General features: G+C 45.9%; 1 protein-coding gene across 3 annotated transcripts in view; it reads right to left on the reverse strand.

Annotated features, from left to right (window-relative positions):
- emid1 (EMI domain containing 1) overlaps positions 1-15,834 on the reverse strand; it is a 232,949-nt gene that overhangs the window by 51,648 nt on the left and 165,467 nt on the right. For all 3 annotated transcript variants that reach the window (XM_078421096.1, XM_078421094.1, XM_078421095.1), the window contains exons 5-6: positions 8,304-8,365; positions 7,041-7,185 (exon numbers count right to left, since the gene is read on the reverse strand). In XM_078421096.1, the coding sequence (XP_078277222.1) occupies positions 7,041-7,185; positions 8,304-8,365 (207 nt within the window). The remainder of the gene's footprint in view (positions 1-7,040; positions 7,186-8,303; positions 8,366-15,834) is intronic.

Consider the following 15,834-nt stretch of genomic DNA (forward strand, 5'->3'; position numbering starts at 1 on the left):
AAAAAAGGTTGTGATTTTCTACCCTCTCTATGCCTCTCACAATTTGATATACTTCTGTCAGATCCACCGTCAACCTCCAGCGTTGTAGAGAAAACACGACAATCCAAGTCTGTCCAACCTCTCCTTGGAGCTAATGCTCCCTAATCCAGGCATCATTCTGGTAAACCTCTTCTGCAGTCTCTCCAAAGCCTCCACTTCCTTCCTGTAATGGGGTGACCAGGACTGCACACAATGCTCCAACAGCGGCCTAACCAAAGTCTTAAAGAGCCGCGTCGTGACTTCCTGACTCTTAGAGTCAATGCCCCCAGGAACAGGACTCCTGGTAGGAAAGACCATCAGATGGTCTTCAAAACAGATCAACGAATACGATGCACTTCCTGCTTCATGATTACTTCAGTGCGACTTTACTTCAATTTGAATTTGGCCTCGAAATCCCCAAATAAGTAGAAACTGCTGTCTTGTTAGATCTCCCAGTGTAGACTGAATACTTTCACTTAAATTGAAAACAGTGCAAAATAAATGATGGAGATCTCAGGTTGTCGACTGATCACCAAACAATGTCAAATAATGATGCCACATTCTTTGTGAAGAGCTTCACCACTTGTTGGACAACTGCAAAGTCTCCAGAGCACAATACAATTAAAAGCTCTTCCTGTGGACCAGAGAGAGGATGTGTAATTTGCTTAGGGGAAGACCAACGGATTTTGTACTTCCTGCCAAATTCCTGCACTGGTTTATGTTTTTGGTCCCTTAAGCTGCAAAAATCTATCTTTGTAAAAATAACTTCCCTTTCAGTCATGGCAGGACTATACTTAATCAAAAGGAAGACAATATTTCATGGGTTGAAAATAAAGCATTGGACTTGTGCATTGATTTATTGTTATAGTACTCCATCGAACAGTAGCATCTCCTCCCACAGCCAAGTCTCCAGCGTTGCCCGAGTTGTCAGGATAAGGTTCAGAACAAGCAACAAAGGAGGCGGCACAGTGGCACAGCGGTAGAGTTACCACCTTACAGTGCCAGAGACACGGGTTGGATCCCGACCTTAGCTGCTGTCTGCACGGAGTTTGTACGTTCTCCCTGTGACCGCGAGGGTTTCCTCCAGGTGCTCCGGTCTCCTCCCACATTCCAAGGCCATGTGGGTCTGTAGGTTAATTGGCCTCTGTACATTGCCCCTAATGTGTAGGATGGTGTTAGTGTACAGGGTGATCACTGGTCGGCGTGGACTCGATGGGCCAAAGGGCCTGTTTCCACGCTGTATCTCCAGAGCAAACTAAAGTAAAGATGGACGCAAAGTGCTGGAGTAACTCAGCGGGTCAGGCATCCTCTCTGGAGTTTTAGGTGGAAATTATTTCAGTGGGGCGGGAGCAGGCAGAAACAATGGGTTCTGCCAGGGCAGTTCTGCTTATGGATTTTGGGGAGAAGGTAAAATCAGGCCGCGCGGGGCTGGGGAACGCTAAGATTGGAGGCTGTGGAGGGCGGACAGCAGGAAGTGATGAAATCAGAGATGGTCTGAGAGGTAATGGCCTGGTGCTCATCTGTGGGGTCATGGTGCAGGGGTAAGTAGGAGTAGGTGTCCGAGAACTGCCGCTTGGCTTCAGAGGTCAGCCTGAGTAAAGATGGGACAGGCAGCTGAGTTACTCCAGCATTTTGTGTCTGTCTTCGGTGTAAACCAGCATCTGCAGTTCCTCCCTACACACTAAGTAAAGATGGGTTTGGAGTGAGAGAGGCAGATAGGAATTTACTTTAGTTTAGTTTGGAGATACAGCCTGGCTGTGAAAAGCCTGGCCTTTGCACCTACAAACTGTTGTGAGGAGATTATTTCTTGATCAGTTTGGAGGATGAAAAACTGCTTAACGTTGTAAAATTATAAATGAACAGTTCAAAATGTAAGCAAACGGCGGTCTTGCATTTGTACAGCAGTCTTCCCCACTCTGGAGCTCCCAGGATGTTACCATTAGTAAAGAATTTTCAAGGAGTGGTGTTACAACCATTGCAGGGTTTAATTAAATATGCTGTGCCTGGCAGCATAAGAAAATATCTGCAGATGCTGGTACAAATCAATTTATTCACAAAATGCTGGAGTAACTCAGCAGGTCAGGCAGCATCTCGGGAGAGAAGGAATGGGTGACGTTTCGGGTCGAGACCCTTCTTCAGACTGAAGAAGGGTCTCGACCCGAAACGTCACCCATTCCTTCTCTCCCGAGATGCTGCCTGACCTGCTGAGTTACTCCAGCATTTTGTGAATAAAGCATATGAATGGGTAACTTGCACATTGTGTTTCCTCCTGATTGTACATCTTTCTCGTAACTATGGAAAAATCAAAGCAATATCAGGACCTTTACTAACCCTTAAGCCCCTGTCCCACTTAGACGATTGTTTTAGGTGACTACAGGCGACTAGGCTGTCGCCACACGGTTGCCGGGGTGTCGCCTGTACGGTCGTGAGTCGTCTCCAAAGAGTCGTAGCGTCTTTCTGGTCGCCGCTGGATTTTGAAATGTTTAAAAAATTTTGGCGACTGTTGGTTTGACGCCAATGAACGTAGCTTGACGTCTCCTGACGGGGGTGCTGTCGTAGGTTGTCGCCAGGTGACGTAGGTTGTCGCCGGTGCTGACTTCGTTGAATTCCATTGGCGGCTACCTGCGTCAACCGGCGACAGATACCGGCGTCAAAACCGGAGGCCAAAATGACGTGAATTGTCTTCAGTTGCCGCCGACACGGTCGTAGCTTGTCGCGGGTAGACGTAGGTTGACTTCGGTTGTCGTGGGTTGCTGCCTGTGTGACCGTAGGTTGTCGTAGGTGCGGTCGTAGGTGGATGTCCTAAGTTGCGACGATTGGGTCGCCGGTAGCTTGCCGTCGAATGGGTGGTAGGTTGTTGTAGCTTGTCGTAGACATTGTCGTAGGGGGGGGTCCAGTCGCCGTTTTTTTGGCGAACTGCTACGACTATTTCAGTCGCCGGCAGTCGCCTAAAAAAACGCCTAAGTGGGACAGGCCACTTAGGGTTCAGCTTCTTGTAAACATCAAATAGCTGCCTTAATTTTCATCACCCTATTGTTACACTGTCCATACCCTCTGTTATCTGCAACGTAACAGGGCGACCATTGGAAGATTTTCGTCAACTTGGTGACCCTTCTTGCTTTCAATTAATTCCAGTTATGGGGATAACACTGGCAAAGAAGCCATATGACATCATGGTTGAACTTTACACCTCGTCTCGGTTCTCTTCTACCCCATTGCAGACGTTGGACTTTGTCAATGGAACTGATGTGCACTGATCTGCACTCTGTATTTTCCCCTTTGCTCTACCCTATTGTACTTGAGTTTGGCTTGACTGTATGTATGTATAGTATTATCTGATCTTATTGGAGAGCATGCAAAACAAACTGTACCTTGGTACATGTGCGAATAGTAAAACTAAACCTGTGTGTAGTATTTACTGGAGATACAAGGAACTACAGATGCTGGTTTAACAAAAAAGGCACAAAATGCTGCAGTTACTCAGCGGGTCAGGCAGCATCTCTGGGGGAGATGACCAAAGATGGACACAAAATGTGGGAGTAACCGAAGATAGACATAAAATGCTGGGGTAACTCAGCGGCTCAGGCAGCATCGCTGGAGGAAAGGACCGAAGATAGACACAAAATGGTGGAATACCAAAAATAGACACAAAATGGTGGCGTACCGAAAATAGGCACAAAATGGTGGAGTAACAGAGCTGTACAGTGTTACAGCTCCATCACCCTGACCCATCCCTCTGCTCTCACGTTGAGTGTAACTCCTTGCAGACAAGGCAGGATCCGAGAATCGCCTTCATATGTTCTCTCTTTAAACCTTAATGATTGCCAGGACCCCGTGGAGAACCACGAATTAGTACATTTGTTCCCAATCTGAGCCGGGGGATGCCAAATATTTGCATAGTAAATATTTAAGCAAGCTCTTTGAGTATTTGTGTCAAAGCACATGTAGTGTAGGAGTGAAACAATGGAACTAACTGCAGGCTATACTTTTCCAGAGCTGGATGGGGGGAAGGTATTTCTGTGGCCATCCCCACAACGGACCTCTCATGTGAAGATGCCATTAAAGGGGAGGTAAATGGAAAGAAGAGGCATCGTGCCCAAGGGACACTGAGAGCAAGAATTTCTTTGGACACAAAGAACGGCAGATGCTGGTTTATGCCAAAGAAGACACAAAGTGCTGGAGTAACTCAACAGGTCAGGCAGCATCCCTGGAGCAAAAGGATGGGTGACCTTCTGTGTCGGGACCCATCTTCTACAGATGCTGGTTCGGAAAAAAAGATGCAAAGCAACTCAACAGGTCAGGCAGCATCTGTGGAAAACATAAATGGGTGATGATTTGTTCTGAAGAAGGTTCCCGACCTGAAATATTGCCTATCCATGTTCTCCAGAGATGCTGCCTGACCCGCTGAGTCATTCCATCACTTTGGGTAAGAATTTTTTTGTTCTTATGACAATTAAATACTCTTTGCTCTTGAGAGTAAATACCTCAGTTGAAAGATCAATTTACAGCGTAGAGATCAATTTAAAACAAAATAAGAGTCAAGAGTGTTTAATTGTTATACGCACTGACAATCGAACAATGAAATTCTAAGTTGCTGCAGTTTAAAAGGCTTGTAAACAACAATAATACTGATAATATACAATAATTAAAAAACACATAAAGTGGCACGGTGGCACAGCGGTAGAGTTGCCGCCTTACAGTGCCAGAGTTGTATTCTGACTCCGAAACCGAGGGTTCGATCCTGACTACGGGTGCTGTCTGTACGGACTTTCACGTGTCCTGTAGAGGTTTTCCTCAGGATCTCTGGTTTGGTCCCACACTCCAAAGAAGCACAGGTTTGCAGGTTAATTAGATTGGTAAAATTGAAAATTATCCCTAGTGTGTGTAGGATAGTGTTAATGTGCGGGGATCGCTGGTCAGCACGGACTCGGTGGGCCGAAAGGCCTGTTTCCACGCTACATCTCAAAACTAAAAATGAAACAATAAACTAATGACTTCAGTACTAAATAACCATAATTGTACAAAACTGAAAACCATAGTGCAGCCAAAGGCACAGTCCATAGGAGATCAGTTGCTGAGGTTGTGGTTAGTTTTGTGTCGTGTTCAAGAGCCTGATGGTTGCTGGAAAGAAGCTGTTCATGAACACCCCAATGCAGAGAATGAGGGACACAAGGAACTGCAGCTGGTGGAACCTTGAGCAAAAACCAAAGTGCTGGAGGAACTCGGTGAGTCAGGCAGCATTGGTGGAGCGAACGGACAGACGACATTTCGGGTTGGGATCCTTCTTCGCAACTTCCGATCCTTCTTCACAGCTCCCTTCTAAACGTTCCTAACGTTTGTGTCCCCATTCCTTTCACAGTGACCCACAGAGAATGAGAAGGTGCTCCTGCCATCCATGGTCTGGCCCACCCAGTGCCAAATTCCTTTCTCGTTTCCATTTCATGTTTAGATGCTTGCGATGGCATGCGGAGGAAGAAATGAAACATGAAGATAGACACAAGAAGCCGGTGTAACGCAGCGGGTCAGGCAGCATCTCTGGAGAAAAGGAATAGGCGACGTTTCGGGTCGAGACCCTTCTTCAGACAAATGAAACAGACCAGGTGAAGGGTAGATAATTATTTTAAGATGTACGCCAATTGCCAATCGATAGTTTGACAAAAGTAGTATTTTCTGTTAACATATTGACTGAATTTCCAAAAATGATTTCAACTGCATACACCTAGAGGGTGAATAGGGAGACAGAATCTTTGCATTGAGGATTGCAAGACATGCACTTTGATTCAATTAATCTTCGCAACATCCTTCCAGGTGGATCAAGTTACATTTCTGAGATTGATTGAGATAAAAATCCAAGCTGCGTACTAAAATACAATAATTGAATCCTCATTTTTACAAAATAAAATTGTGGTTTATTAGCAGAACAATTGTGCAACTCTTGCAAATCTTTGAGATGGAAACGTGTTCACCTTCCAGGGAGCTTAGTTTAGAGATTGAGATGCACCGTGGAAACAGGCCTTTCTGTCCGCTGAGTCCATGCCGACCATCGATCACCGGTTCACACTAGTTCTATGTTATCCCACTTTCGCATCCCATCCCCACACACTAGGGGCAATTTACAGAGGACAGTTAACCTACAAACCCGCAGGTGTTTAGGATGTGAGAGGAAACTGGAGCACCCGGAGGAAACCCACACGGTCACAGGAAGAACGTGCAAACTCCACATAGACAGCTCCCGAGGTCAGGATTGAACCAGGGTCTCCAGCGCCGGGAGGCAGCAGCTCTACCAGACTTGGTTGAGGGAAAGCAGAGGGCAATTAGACCTCCCCCTCCCTTGTCCCACCACGATCATTTGCACCATTATACAGAGACTTTTATATAACTTCTTAGAATGTTGCTGCACGTTTTGGTAATACTTCTGTTGAAAAATGTTATTCGAAGTCACTTTCATCTGCAATTGCATGCTCTTAAAACCATCCACACACGAGCAACACTTGATCTGCGTGCAAGAAATGTGGAAATGTGCGGGCAGAAGCATTTAGTAATAATGTGGTGACTGCTGCAGATAGGAAGTGCAATGGCCCGAGGGTGAGGGGAAGTGGGGACTCAAACACAGTAGAACAACAGGGAAGACAAGGATGGCAGACTGCCATTCAGACCATTGAAACCTACCCTTCTTGAAGCCATACTTTCACAGTTCCCTTCTGAATATCTCTAATGCTTTTGTTTCCTTGACCCAGAAGGAATGCCATAGAGGTATGTCTGTGTCTTTTATTGGAAATCGGATATTCCCTGTATTATCAGTCAAAAGATAGTCAGCAAACGGACTATGTGAAGTGATGAAACAGGACCTCGGCAGGTGTTTAGGTGAGAGGGGCAAAGATAAAAGGATGTGTCTGGAGCAAGTTTTGTTTCACACAGAGAGTGGTGGGTGCCTGGAACGCGCTGCCAGGGGTGGTGGTATAGGCAGATACAAGGTCTGTAATACCGAGGGTCACTGTATGACATTATTTGTGATTACTGACCTTTAGGCCCGCGTACTCCAGGTACACCACGTGCTGCTGGGGCTCCTCGGAGTTTGTGGGCATCTTCAGCTGCTCCTTTACTTGTTAGGTGGCCATGGTTGGTCAACAGGGGGGTCACAGGCTCTGCGGCCGCCAGCAGTGCAACCTGCAACACCAGCACAAAGTTATCAACATTTTTGCGGGTGATTTTCATCACCTTAACTGGAAGACTATTCGCAAGTCTCCTTGTCACCAGGTACTATCGCGAAATGCTGGAGCAACTCAGCGGGACAGGCAGAATCCCTGGAGAGAAGGAATGGGTGAGTTTAGAAGGATGAGGGGGGACCTCATTGAAATCTACTGAAAAGTGAAAGACCTGGATAGAGTTGACGTGGAGAGGATGCTTCCACTAGTAGGAGAGTCTAGGACCTGAGGGCGCATCCACAGAATAAAAGGGCGTACCTTTGGAAAGGAAATAATTTGGAATTTCTTTACTCAGAGAGTGGTGAACCTGTTGGAATTCATTGCCAAGTCATTGGGTATTTTTTAAAGCGGAGATTCTAGATTAGTACGGGTGTCAAGGCAGGAGAATGGGGTTGAGAGGGAAATATAAATCAGCTGTGATTGAATGGGAGAGTAGACTCGAAGGGCCAAATGGCCTGATTCTGCTCCTAAGACTTACTTCACATAGGAATATGAGATTCACTATCACAATTGAGGCAGGTATTTATTCACAAAATGCTGGAGTAACTCAGCAGGTCAGGCAGCATCTCAGGATAGAAGGAATGGGTGACGTTTCAGGTTGAGACCCTTCTTCAGTCTGAAGATGCTGGTACAAATCGAAGGTATTTACTCACAAAATGCTGGAGTAACTCAGCAGGTCAGGCAGCACCTCAGGAGAGAAGGAATGGGTGACGTTTCGGGTCGAGACCCTTCTTCAGTCTGAGGAAGGGTCTCGACCTGAAACGCCACCCATTCCTTCTCTCCTGAGATGCTGCCTGACCTGCTGAGTTACTCCAGCATTTTGTGAATAAACACCTTCGATTTGTACCAGCATCTGCAGTTATTTTCTTACACTGTCATAATTGAGGCAAGTAAGCTTAGATCCTCTAAAAGCAAAGGAGGAGAGAAAGGGGAAGAGAAGGATATGTTATGAGGCTAGGGTGATGGTGATAGATTGGGATGAGGCTCCTGCAGAATACAAGCACAGTGTAGACACGCGGGCCAAATAGCCTACTCTGTGCAGCAAATTATCTGTCAAATAAAGCATCTTGCTCAATGTACCTTTTGCTCCAGTGTTCCCAAACGGTCTGTCAGCTGGGAAATTCTACTGCAGTTCAAACAATCTGTAAAAGAGTAGCAATTTTCAATGAGAATTTCAGGTTTAAAAAAAATATCGACGCATTAAGAAAATAAGATATAGACACTGAATGCCTGTACCATTATAAATGTCTTGAGTTATTTTTTTCTCTTTAGTTTAGAGATACAGCGTGGAAACAGGCCCTTCAGCCCACTGAATCCCTGCCGACCAGTAATTCCCACGACTGTCAACAATTTTTACCGAAGCCAAATCAACCTACAAACCTGCGCGTCTGAGGAGTGTGGGAGGAAACCGGAGCATCCGGAGGAAACCCACGCAGTCATGGGACAAATGGACGAACTCCGTACAGACAGCACCTGCAGTCAGGATTGAACCCGGGTCTCTGGCGCTGTAAGGCAACAACTCTACCGCTGCACCACCGTGGCGTCCATTCTAAAATTTCATTTGAAAAATCCATGTGATAAATGCAACTCTAAATAAAGTCATAGCTACTTGTGATAACTGTGGGAATCAAAGTACATATTATTTCAGATCCTAACAACCGTAGTAAGTCGACAGAGGCAGCACCAAAGCATCTTCAGCTCCACTTACCAATTAAGCCAATAGAGGTATTTATTCACAAAATGCTGGAGTAACTCAGCAGGTCAGTCTGAAGAAGGGTCTCGACCTGAAACGTCACCCATTCCTTCTCTCCCGAGATGCTGCCTGACCTGCTGAGTTACTCCAGCATTTTGTGAATAAATAGATTTGTACCAGCATCTGCAGTTATTTTCTTAAGCCAATAGAGGTGTCTTGGAGTTCTACAATGGTGTTTTAGTTAAGGTTTGTAGGCCCAGCTGAACATCTCCACAGATGGACTTCCAAAAGACAAATTCTAAACAGATTTCTTCTCCGAGAAACCAAGGACATTGACTTAATGATCTAACTTCGCCACCACTGCGTTAGCCAATCATTTCAAACGGAGTGTGTAGGAAAGAACTGCAGATGCTGGTTTACACCGAAGATAGACACAAAGTGCTGGAGTAACTCCACGGGGCTGGCAGCATCTCTGGAGAAAAGGAATCGGTGACTTTTTGGGTCGAAACTCTTCTTCAGGCTGATTGACTGACAGACCAACCCCTTTTCCAACTTTCTTCTCCCCCCTTACAATCAGTCTGAATAAGGGCCTCAACCATGAAACGTCATCTATCCATATTCTCCAGAGATGCTGGCTGACCTCCTGAGTTACTCCAGCACTTTGCCTCCTTTTGTGTATTAAGCAGCACCTGCAGTTCTTTATTTCTACATGTATATTACAACTTTTATCTGCTTTGACCAGAAATAGGGAGGTTCAACTTTACTCATGTTCTTAATTACAAATTCAAAATCAGCACAATTTCAAAGCATTGATACTTTTTTTGTGAAATAAATGTGTAAGGAATGGAAGGATATGGATTATGTGCAGGCAGATTTAGTCTTGGCACCGTGTTCAGCACATACATTGTGGGCCAAAAGGCCTGTTCTTGTGCTGTACTGTTCCTCGTATTTGATTATTGCTAAATATTTAATAAACTAATAACTAAAAAGTATTAAACTAATTAAAATCAAAAACATAGAAAATCTTGTTTCAACTTCTTAAGGCGTTTCGGTACTTCTAAAAAGTTAAAAACGTGATTTTCACATTTTTAAATAGCTTTATACTTTATTGTTATTGGTTTATTAAATTAGAAGTTGATTGGTCCCAAAAGGCAAAGCAGAAACTGGAGTGTATTGATGGAAAGATTGTTGATAAATGTGACTTGATTTTTAATTGATCTGCGCGCGTATCAACACTATTTTGTCTACATATAAAGCACTTTATTTATTCGTGTCATCACACAACTGTTTGCCAATAGCCAGCAAATTTCAGTGCCACGTCGTTGGCCTCTGCAAGATCCTTTACAGTGCATGTGTCATGCAGCATGTCACAGCTCAGGAGATGTTCCATAGTCTGGAGGCCCCGTCCCCACTCGCAGTCTGCCGCATCTTCAGTATAGCCCCACTTCAGCATGTTGGGTTTGCTCCTCCCCATGCCTGTCCGCAGCCTGTTGAGACTGCGCCAGGTTATCCACGGTTGGTGGGAGTTTCTCAGAGGGATCGATTGCCATGTGAATGTCTTCCAGAGATTTCTCTGGTCTCTCTTCATATAAAGCACTGCCAAGTGCTGAGTTGTTTTGTATTTGTTAAGACAATTGAGGTCAGGCCACGCTCATTTTTGAATCGATATCGGCATCTGAAAGATCTGCATCTCATCTCCCTGGTGGCCCAAGGAAGATCAGACATTGGGACGCACGCCTTATTTCCATGGACGGTGGAGAGCAATGTTTGCCCGTGTGTTGGCAGAGGCGGCCGCGGGAGGCCCTGCAGCAGCCGGGCGAGCGAGCGGATCGAGCGCAGCCCGCGGCAGCTGCACGGAGCGGCGGTGGAAGGAGCTGATGGCATCGCGCTGGGCCAGGCTGACCCCTACTTCATCCATCCAGTGCCGCCACCACACCGGCCCTTAAGGTGAGAAAATAAGAAACTGCAGATCTCCTTGGGCCAAGGTCAGACTTTTCAGAGACTTGGAAGTTGCAAGATGGCGCCAGAATGTGGCAACTCTCTGCGTGCTGCTCCACAAGAGGATCTGTTGTCCTAATGTACACTGGATAGCACGCAGAACAAGATTTTCACTACATCTCTGGATACATGACAATAATAAACCTAACTACACTAAACTAAAAAAGTGTTCTCAAGGACTGGTTTCTCCTGGCATTACAGACGGTAACTCATTTTATACTTAACATTTGTTGCTGGGGTCAATTAAGTGATTTGTTTTAATGTATCAATCATTTTACCTTATCTACACTTTAATGAAAATATTTAGCACTTTTTTTAAAATCAGTCTGACTGCCAGTCCCATTGAATGTTTTAATAACTTCAAAAATAACAATGGATTGTTAGTGCAGAGAAGCCAAGAGCAATATTCTTGATACTTTGCCAGATGACAAAAAGTTAAGGTAAACTGAGGAGTTTTCAACATTGGAAACATCGACTGGATTCCGGTCTTGGGATGGATGGAGGATTGAAGGGAAACATCCTAATGGGAACCGACCAGGCAGAGGTCCAGTGGCCAAAGGCTGTTGCCCACAATGGTCATGCTTCTGAACAGCCAAGTGACTATCCTCCATTTTCCCGTTGTCATGACAACGAAGCAGCCAGCAACCATTTCCATTACTGTAAACAGCCCAGCAACCTTTGGCATCGCCTTCGCTTGGTTAAACATGGAAATCCAGAAGCTGCTGACAGTGATTTCCTGCTTCTCCACAGGACGCCCAGCTTGCAGATCACTCAACGCAGATCAATCAATAGCCTGACGGGACAATAACACTTTGGTGGCACAGTGGCTCAGCGGTAGAGCTGCTGCCTCACAGCGCCAGAAACCCGGGTTCCATGCTGACTACGGGTGCTGTCTGTACAGAATCTGCACCTTCTGGGGGGAGGAGGAGCAAGAGCAGAGCTGCAGGGTACCAAGGCGACCATAGTGAAAGCCTCATCTATGAAAGAAGAGGGAAACCCCCATTCTCTAAAGAGGACAGAGTGAAGACACTGGCACAGGTACATGGATGGGAAAGGTTTGGAGTGATATGGGTCAAACGCAGGCAAATAGGACTCGCTAAGATGGGCCATCTTGTTCGCCATGGATGAGTTGGGCCGAAGGGTCAGTTTCCGTGAAGTTTGCCTCCAAGACTCTACTCCAGCTGTGGAGATACAAGAAAGCGCAGATACTGAAGCTGTGCGCTAGGTAGTGTGGTATTCAGATTCCAGCACAACCTCCCTTGTCCTATTCTATGCCTCTGCTACTAAAGGAAAACACCCTCTATGCTTTTTGAACCACATTATTGCCCTGCCTTGCCATCTTTAAGGATGTGTCGACATACACTTCATGGTCTCTCTGTTCTTCCAAACCTCTCCACATTCTCCAATTTATTGTTTATTCCCATGCCTTGTTGCACTCCCTAAATACATCATCTCACACTTCCTAAATGAAATTCCATTTGGCAATCCTCTGCCTAAGGACCAGGCCGGTTGACTCTTCCTGTGGTCCAAAGTTTTCCTCTTCACCATCAACTTCTCAGCCATCCCTCACTTTTCAGCCTCCACAATGAGTGTCAGCAGATTATTCAACAACGGTCTTCACTTTCTTTCCAGCAGATGTCACTGAAGATTTAATGTTGTAATTTAATGATGTAATGTCACAGGGATGCAGTGCTGAGGCTCTTATAAGGTGCCGGTAAGGCCTCGTTTGGAATATTGTGAGCAATTTTGGGCACCATATCTGAGGAAGGATGTGCTGGCACTGGAGAGGGTCCAGAGGAGATTTACCAGAATGATCCCAGGAATGAGTAGGTTAACCTATGAAGAGCTGCACGGTGGCGCAGCGGTAGAGTTGCTGCCTTGCAGCGAATTTCAGCGCCGGAGACTCAGGTTCGATCCTGACTAAGGTGCGCCGTCTGTACGGAGTTTGTACGTTCTCCCCGTGACCTGCGTGGGTTTTCTCCGAGATCTTCGGTTTCCTCCCACACTCCAAAGACGTACAGGTATGTAGGTTAATTGGCTGAGCAAATGCAAAAATTGTCCCTAGTGGGTGTAGGATAGTGTTAGTGTGCAGGGATTGCTGGGCGGCGCGGTCCCGGTGGGCCGAAGGGCCTGTTTCTGCGCTGTATCTCTAAATCTAAAATCTAAATCTTTTGTCGGCACTGGGCCTGTACTCGCTGGAGTTTAGAAGAATGAGGGGGGACTTCATTGAAACATGCAGAATAGTGAAAGGCTTGGATAGAGTGGATGTGGAGAGGATGTTTCCACTAGTGGGAGAGTCTAGGAGAAGAGGTCATAACTTCAGAATTAAAGGACGTTCTTTTAGGAAGATGAGGAGAATTTTCTTTAGTCAGAGGGTGGTGAATCTGTGGAATTCTTTGCCACAGAAGGCTGTGGAGGTCATGTCAATGGATATTTTGAAAGCAGAGAGAGATAGATTCTTGATTAGTACGGGTGTCAGAGGTTATGGGGAGAAGGCAGGATAAAGGGGTTCGGAGGGAGGGATAAATCAGCCATGATTGAATGGCTGAGTAGACTTGATGGACCAAATGGCCTAATTCTATTCCTATCACTTATGATCTTATGACCTTAACATAAAGTAACTTGAACCATTAACAAGTAACTCTGGAGGTTCAAGAAAGCGCAGGTGCTGGAATCTTGAGCGACAAACAAAGTGGTGGAAGAACATGAGAGACCAACAAAGACCAAATACCAGGCCACGCTCTCTCATTTCTTGTGATCTTCAACTTGATCCACAGATGATGGTGTTGCAGTTTATGTCAATATTTTGAAATTTAATAAGAAGTCAATCTCTGGGGGACTTTGTGTTACAAATCTGAGTAAAATGTGTTCTGAAGAGTTTTGCACCAGAAATGGGTTTTGCACTCTGACAAAATAAATGCATCTCTTGAAGGAGATTACAAAAGCTGGTGCACAAGTCCCGGTCCATCACAGGTACTGACCTCACCGCCATCGAAAGGATCTACAGAGGACACTGCTTCAGAAATGGCAGCCAATATCATCAAAGACCCACACCACCTTGGCCATGCTCTCATTGCACTCCTGCCATCGGGAAGAAGGCACAGGGGTCTGAAAACCACGACTACTAGATTCAAGAATTAACTTCTTCCCAAAAACCATCAAGCTCTTGAACACTACACCACACAATTCGATGAACCAAGGACTATCTTTGGTTGCACTAAAGACTTCTAAGCACAACGACCAACATGTCCCATCTACACTAGTCCCACCTGCCTGCATTCAGCCAATAATATCCCTCTAAACCTATCCTATCCATGTACCTGTCTAAATGTTTCTGAAATAATGCGATAGTACCTGCCTCAAGTGCCTCCTCCAGCAGCTCGTTCAATGCACCCACCACCCTTTGTGTAAAAAGGTTACCCCTCAGGTTCCTATTAAATCTTTCCTTGCCAGTCTCTTGTTCCTTCCCACCTCTATCTCTAAACTAAACTAAGGTTACAAGGCGAGAATGCAAGGGTGCTATTAAGCGCGTTATTTCTTAGAATTTCTTGAAATAATTTTCAATAAAGTTCTACATAATGAGACTGACGGATGAAGTCACTGCATACTGAATCACCGGGTGAGTTTTAGGATGGGTGACCAGCTGGCTGCAAGACAAAAAGCAGGGAATAGCGATAAATAACAGTTAAGAGTGCATGAGGAGGGCTTTCCTGCTGATTTTGCACTTGCAATGAAAAACACAAACTTTTGACAGCATGTTGTCCACTCTGAGAATGGCAGCAAATTGCAAGGCATTAATCAGCATGAAAAACGAGCGCATAACTATTTCATCGTGGCTACATGCGAGATGTTGCAATTTATTGAGAAAAATGCACACACTTTAGAAAATAAGAAAGCTACGAGGGACTTCGCAGCACAGGGATCCTGGAGTAGAAATGCACCAATCACTCAAACCGTAACTTGTTGACAAGGCTTTAAATAAAAACACACTAAGCACTGGGGGTGGGGGTGTGTTTCGGGGAGGGGAGGGGGGGGGGGGGGGTACAGAGAAGGGAAGGAGTTATGGTAGACTGTCCGTTAGGGAATGTTGCCGACTGGCCCGCTCCAGACTGCAGGAGTACGTGCTGAGGGACGCACTGAAGCTCGGTGCAGCCGACTCCAAGGCTCTGTGGGGGAAGACCACAGTCTAGAGTCCTTCCGCTGCTGGATATCGGGGGGGGGGGGGGAGGGGGGGGGGAGAGGGGGGGGGGGGGAAGAGTCCGGGTGGGGACCCCCCTCAAACAAGGGAAGGGTTATCACCCCAGGGTTTTTTTAATTCTGCATAAAGTTTATTTTGATAAAAGAGAGTTATGCTGGACGTCTAATGAAGCTTGGAGGACTATGCAATGCTCCACAAAACACAAAGTGCTGGAAGAACTCAGTGGTTCGGGCGGCATCTGTGGAGGGAATGGACAGGCAACGTTTCGAGTTGGGACCCTTCTTCAGATTGATTCGACACAAGAAACTGCAGATGCTGGAATCAGTCTGAAGAAGGGTCCTGACCCGAAACATCGTCTGTCCATTCCCTCCATAGATGCCGCCTCACCCACTGAGTTCCTCCAGCACTTTGTGTTTTCCTCGATTCCCAGCATCTGCAGTTCCTCATGTCTGCTGTGTGTAGAATTCTGCTTGCTTTGGAACGCTGTGCACAAGTTGGACATTGAGGCATAAGAAAGGTTGCTGAATGGAGACACAAGGGACTTGGGTCGATGGATTAACATTGATCATTCCTGAACTTGAGGTAATACCCGTTAAAAAAAGCTGAACAAGCTGGGTCTTCTTTCCTCGTGAAACCACGAGACCAAGAATTTACCTCAAATTCCGGAACAGTTTTCATAGAGTAAGCATAGATCGTTCCCATTCAATGGGATAAACAATAGT

This window comes from Rhinoraja longicauda, chromosome 25, assembly GCF_053455715.1.
Source record: "Rhinoraja longicauda isolate Sanriku21f chromosome 25, sRhiLon1.1, whole genome shotgun sequence".
Classification (NCBI taxonomy): Eukaryota; Metazoa; Chordata; class Chondrichthyes; order Rajiformes; family Arhynchobatidae; genus Rhinoraja; species Rhinoraja longicauda.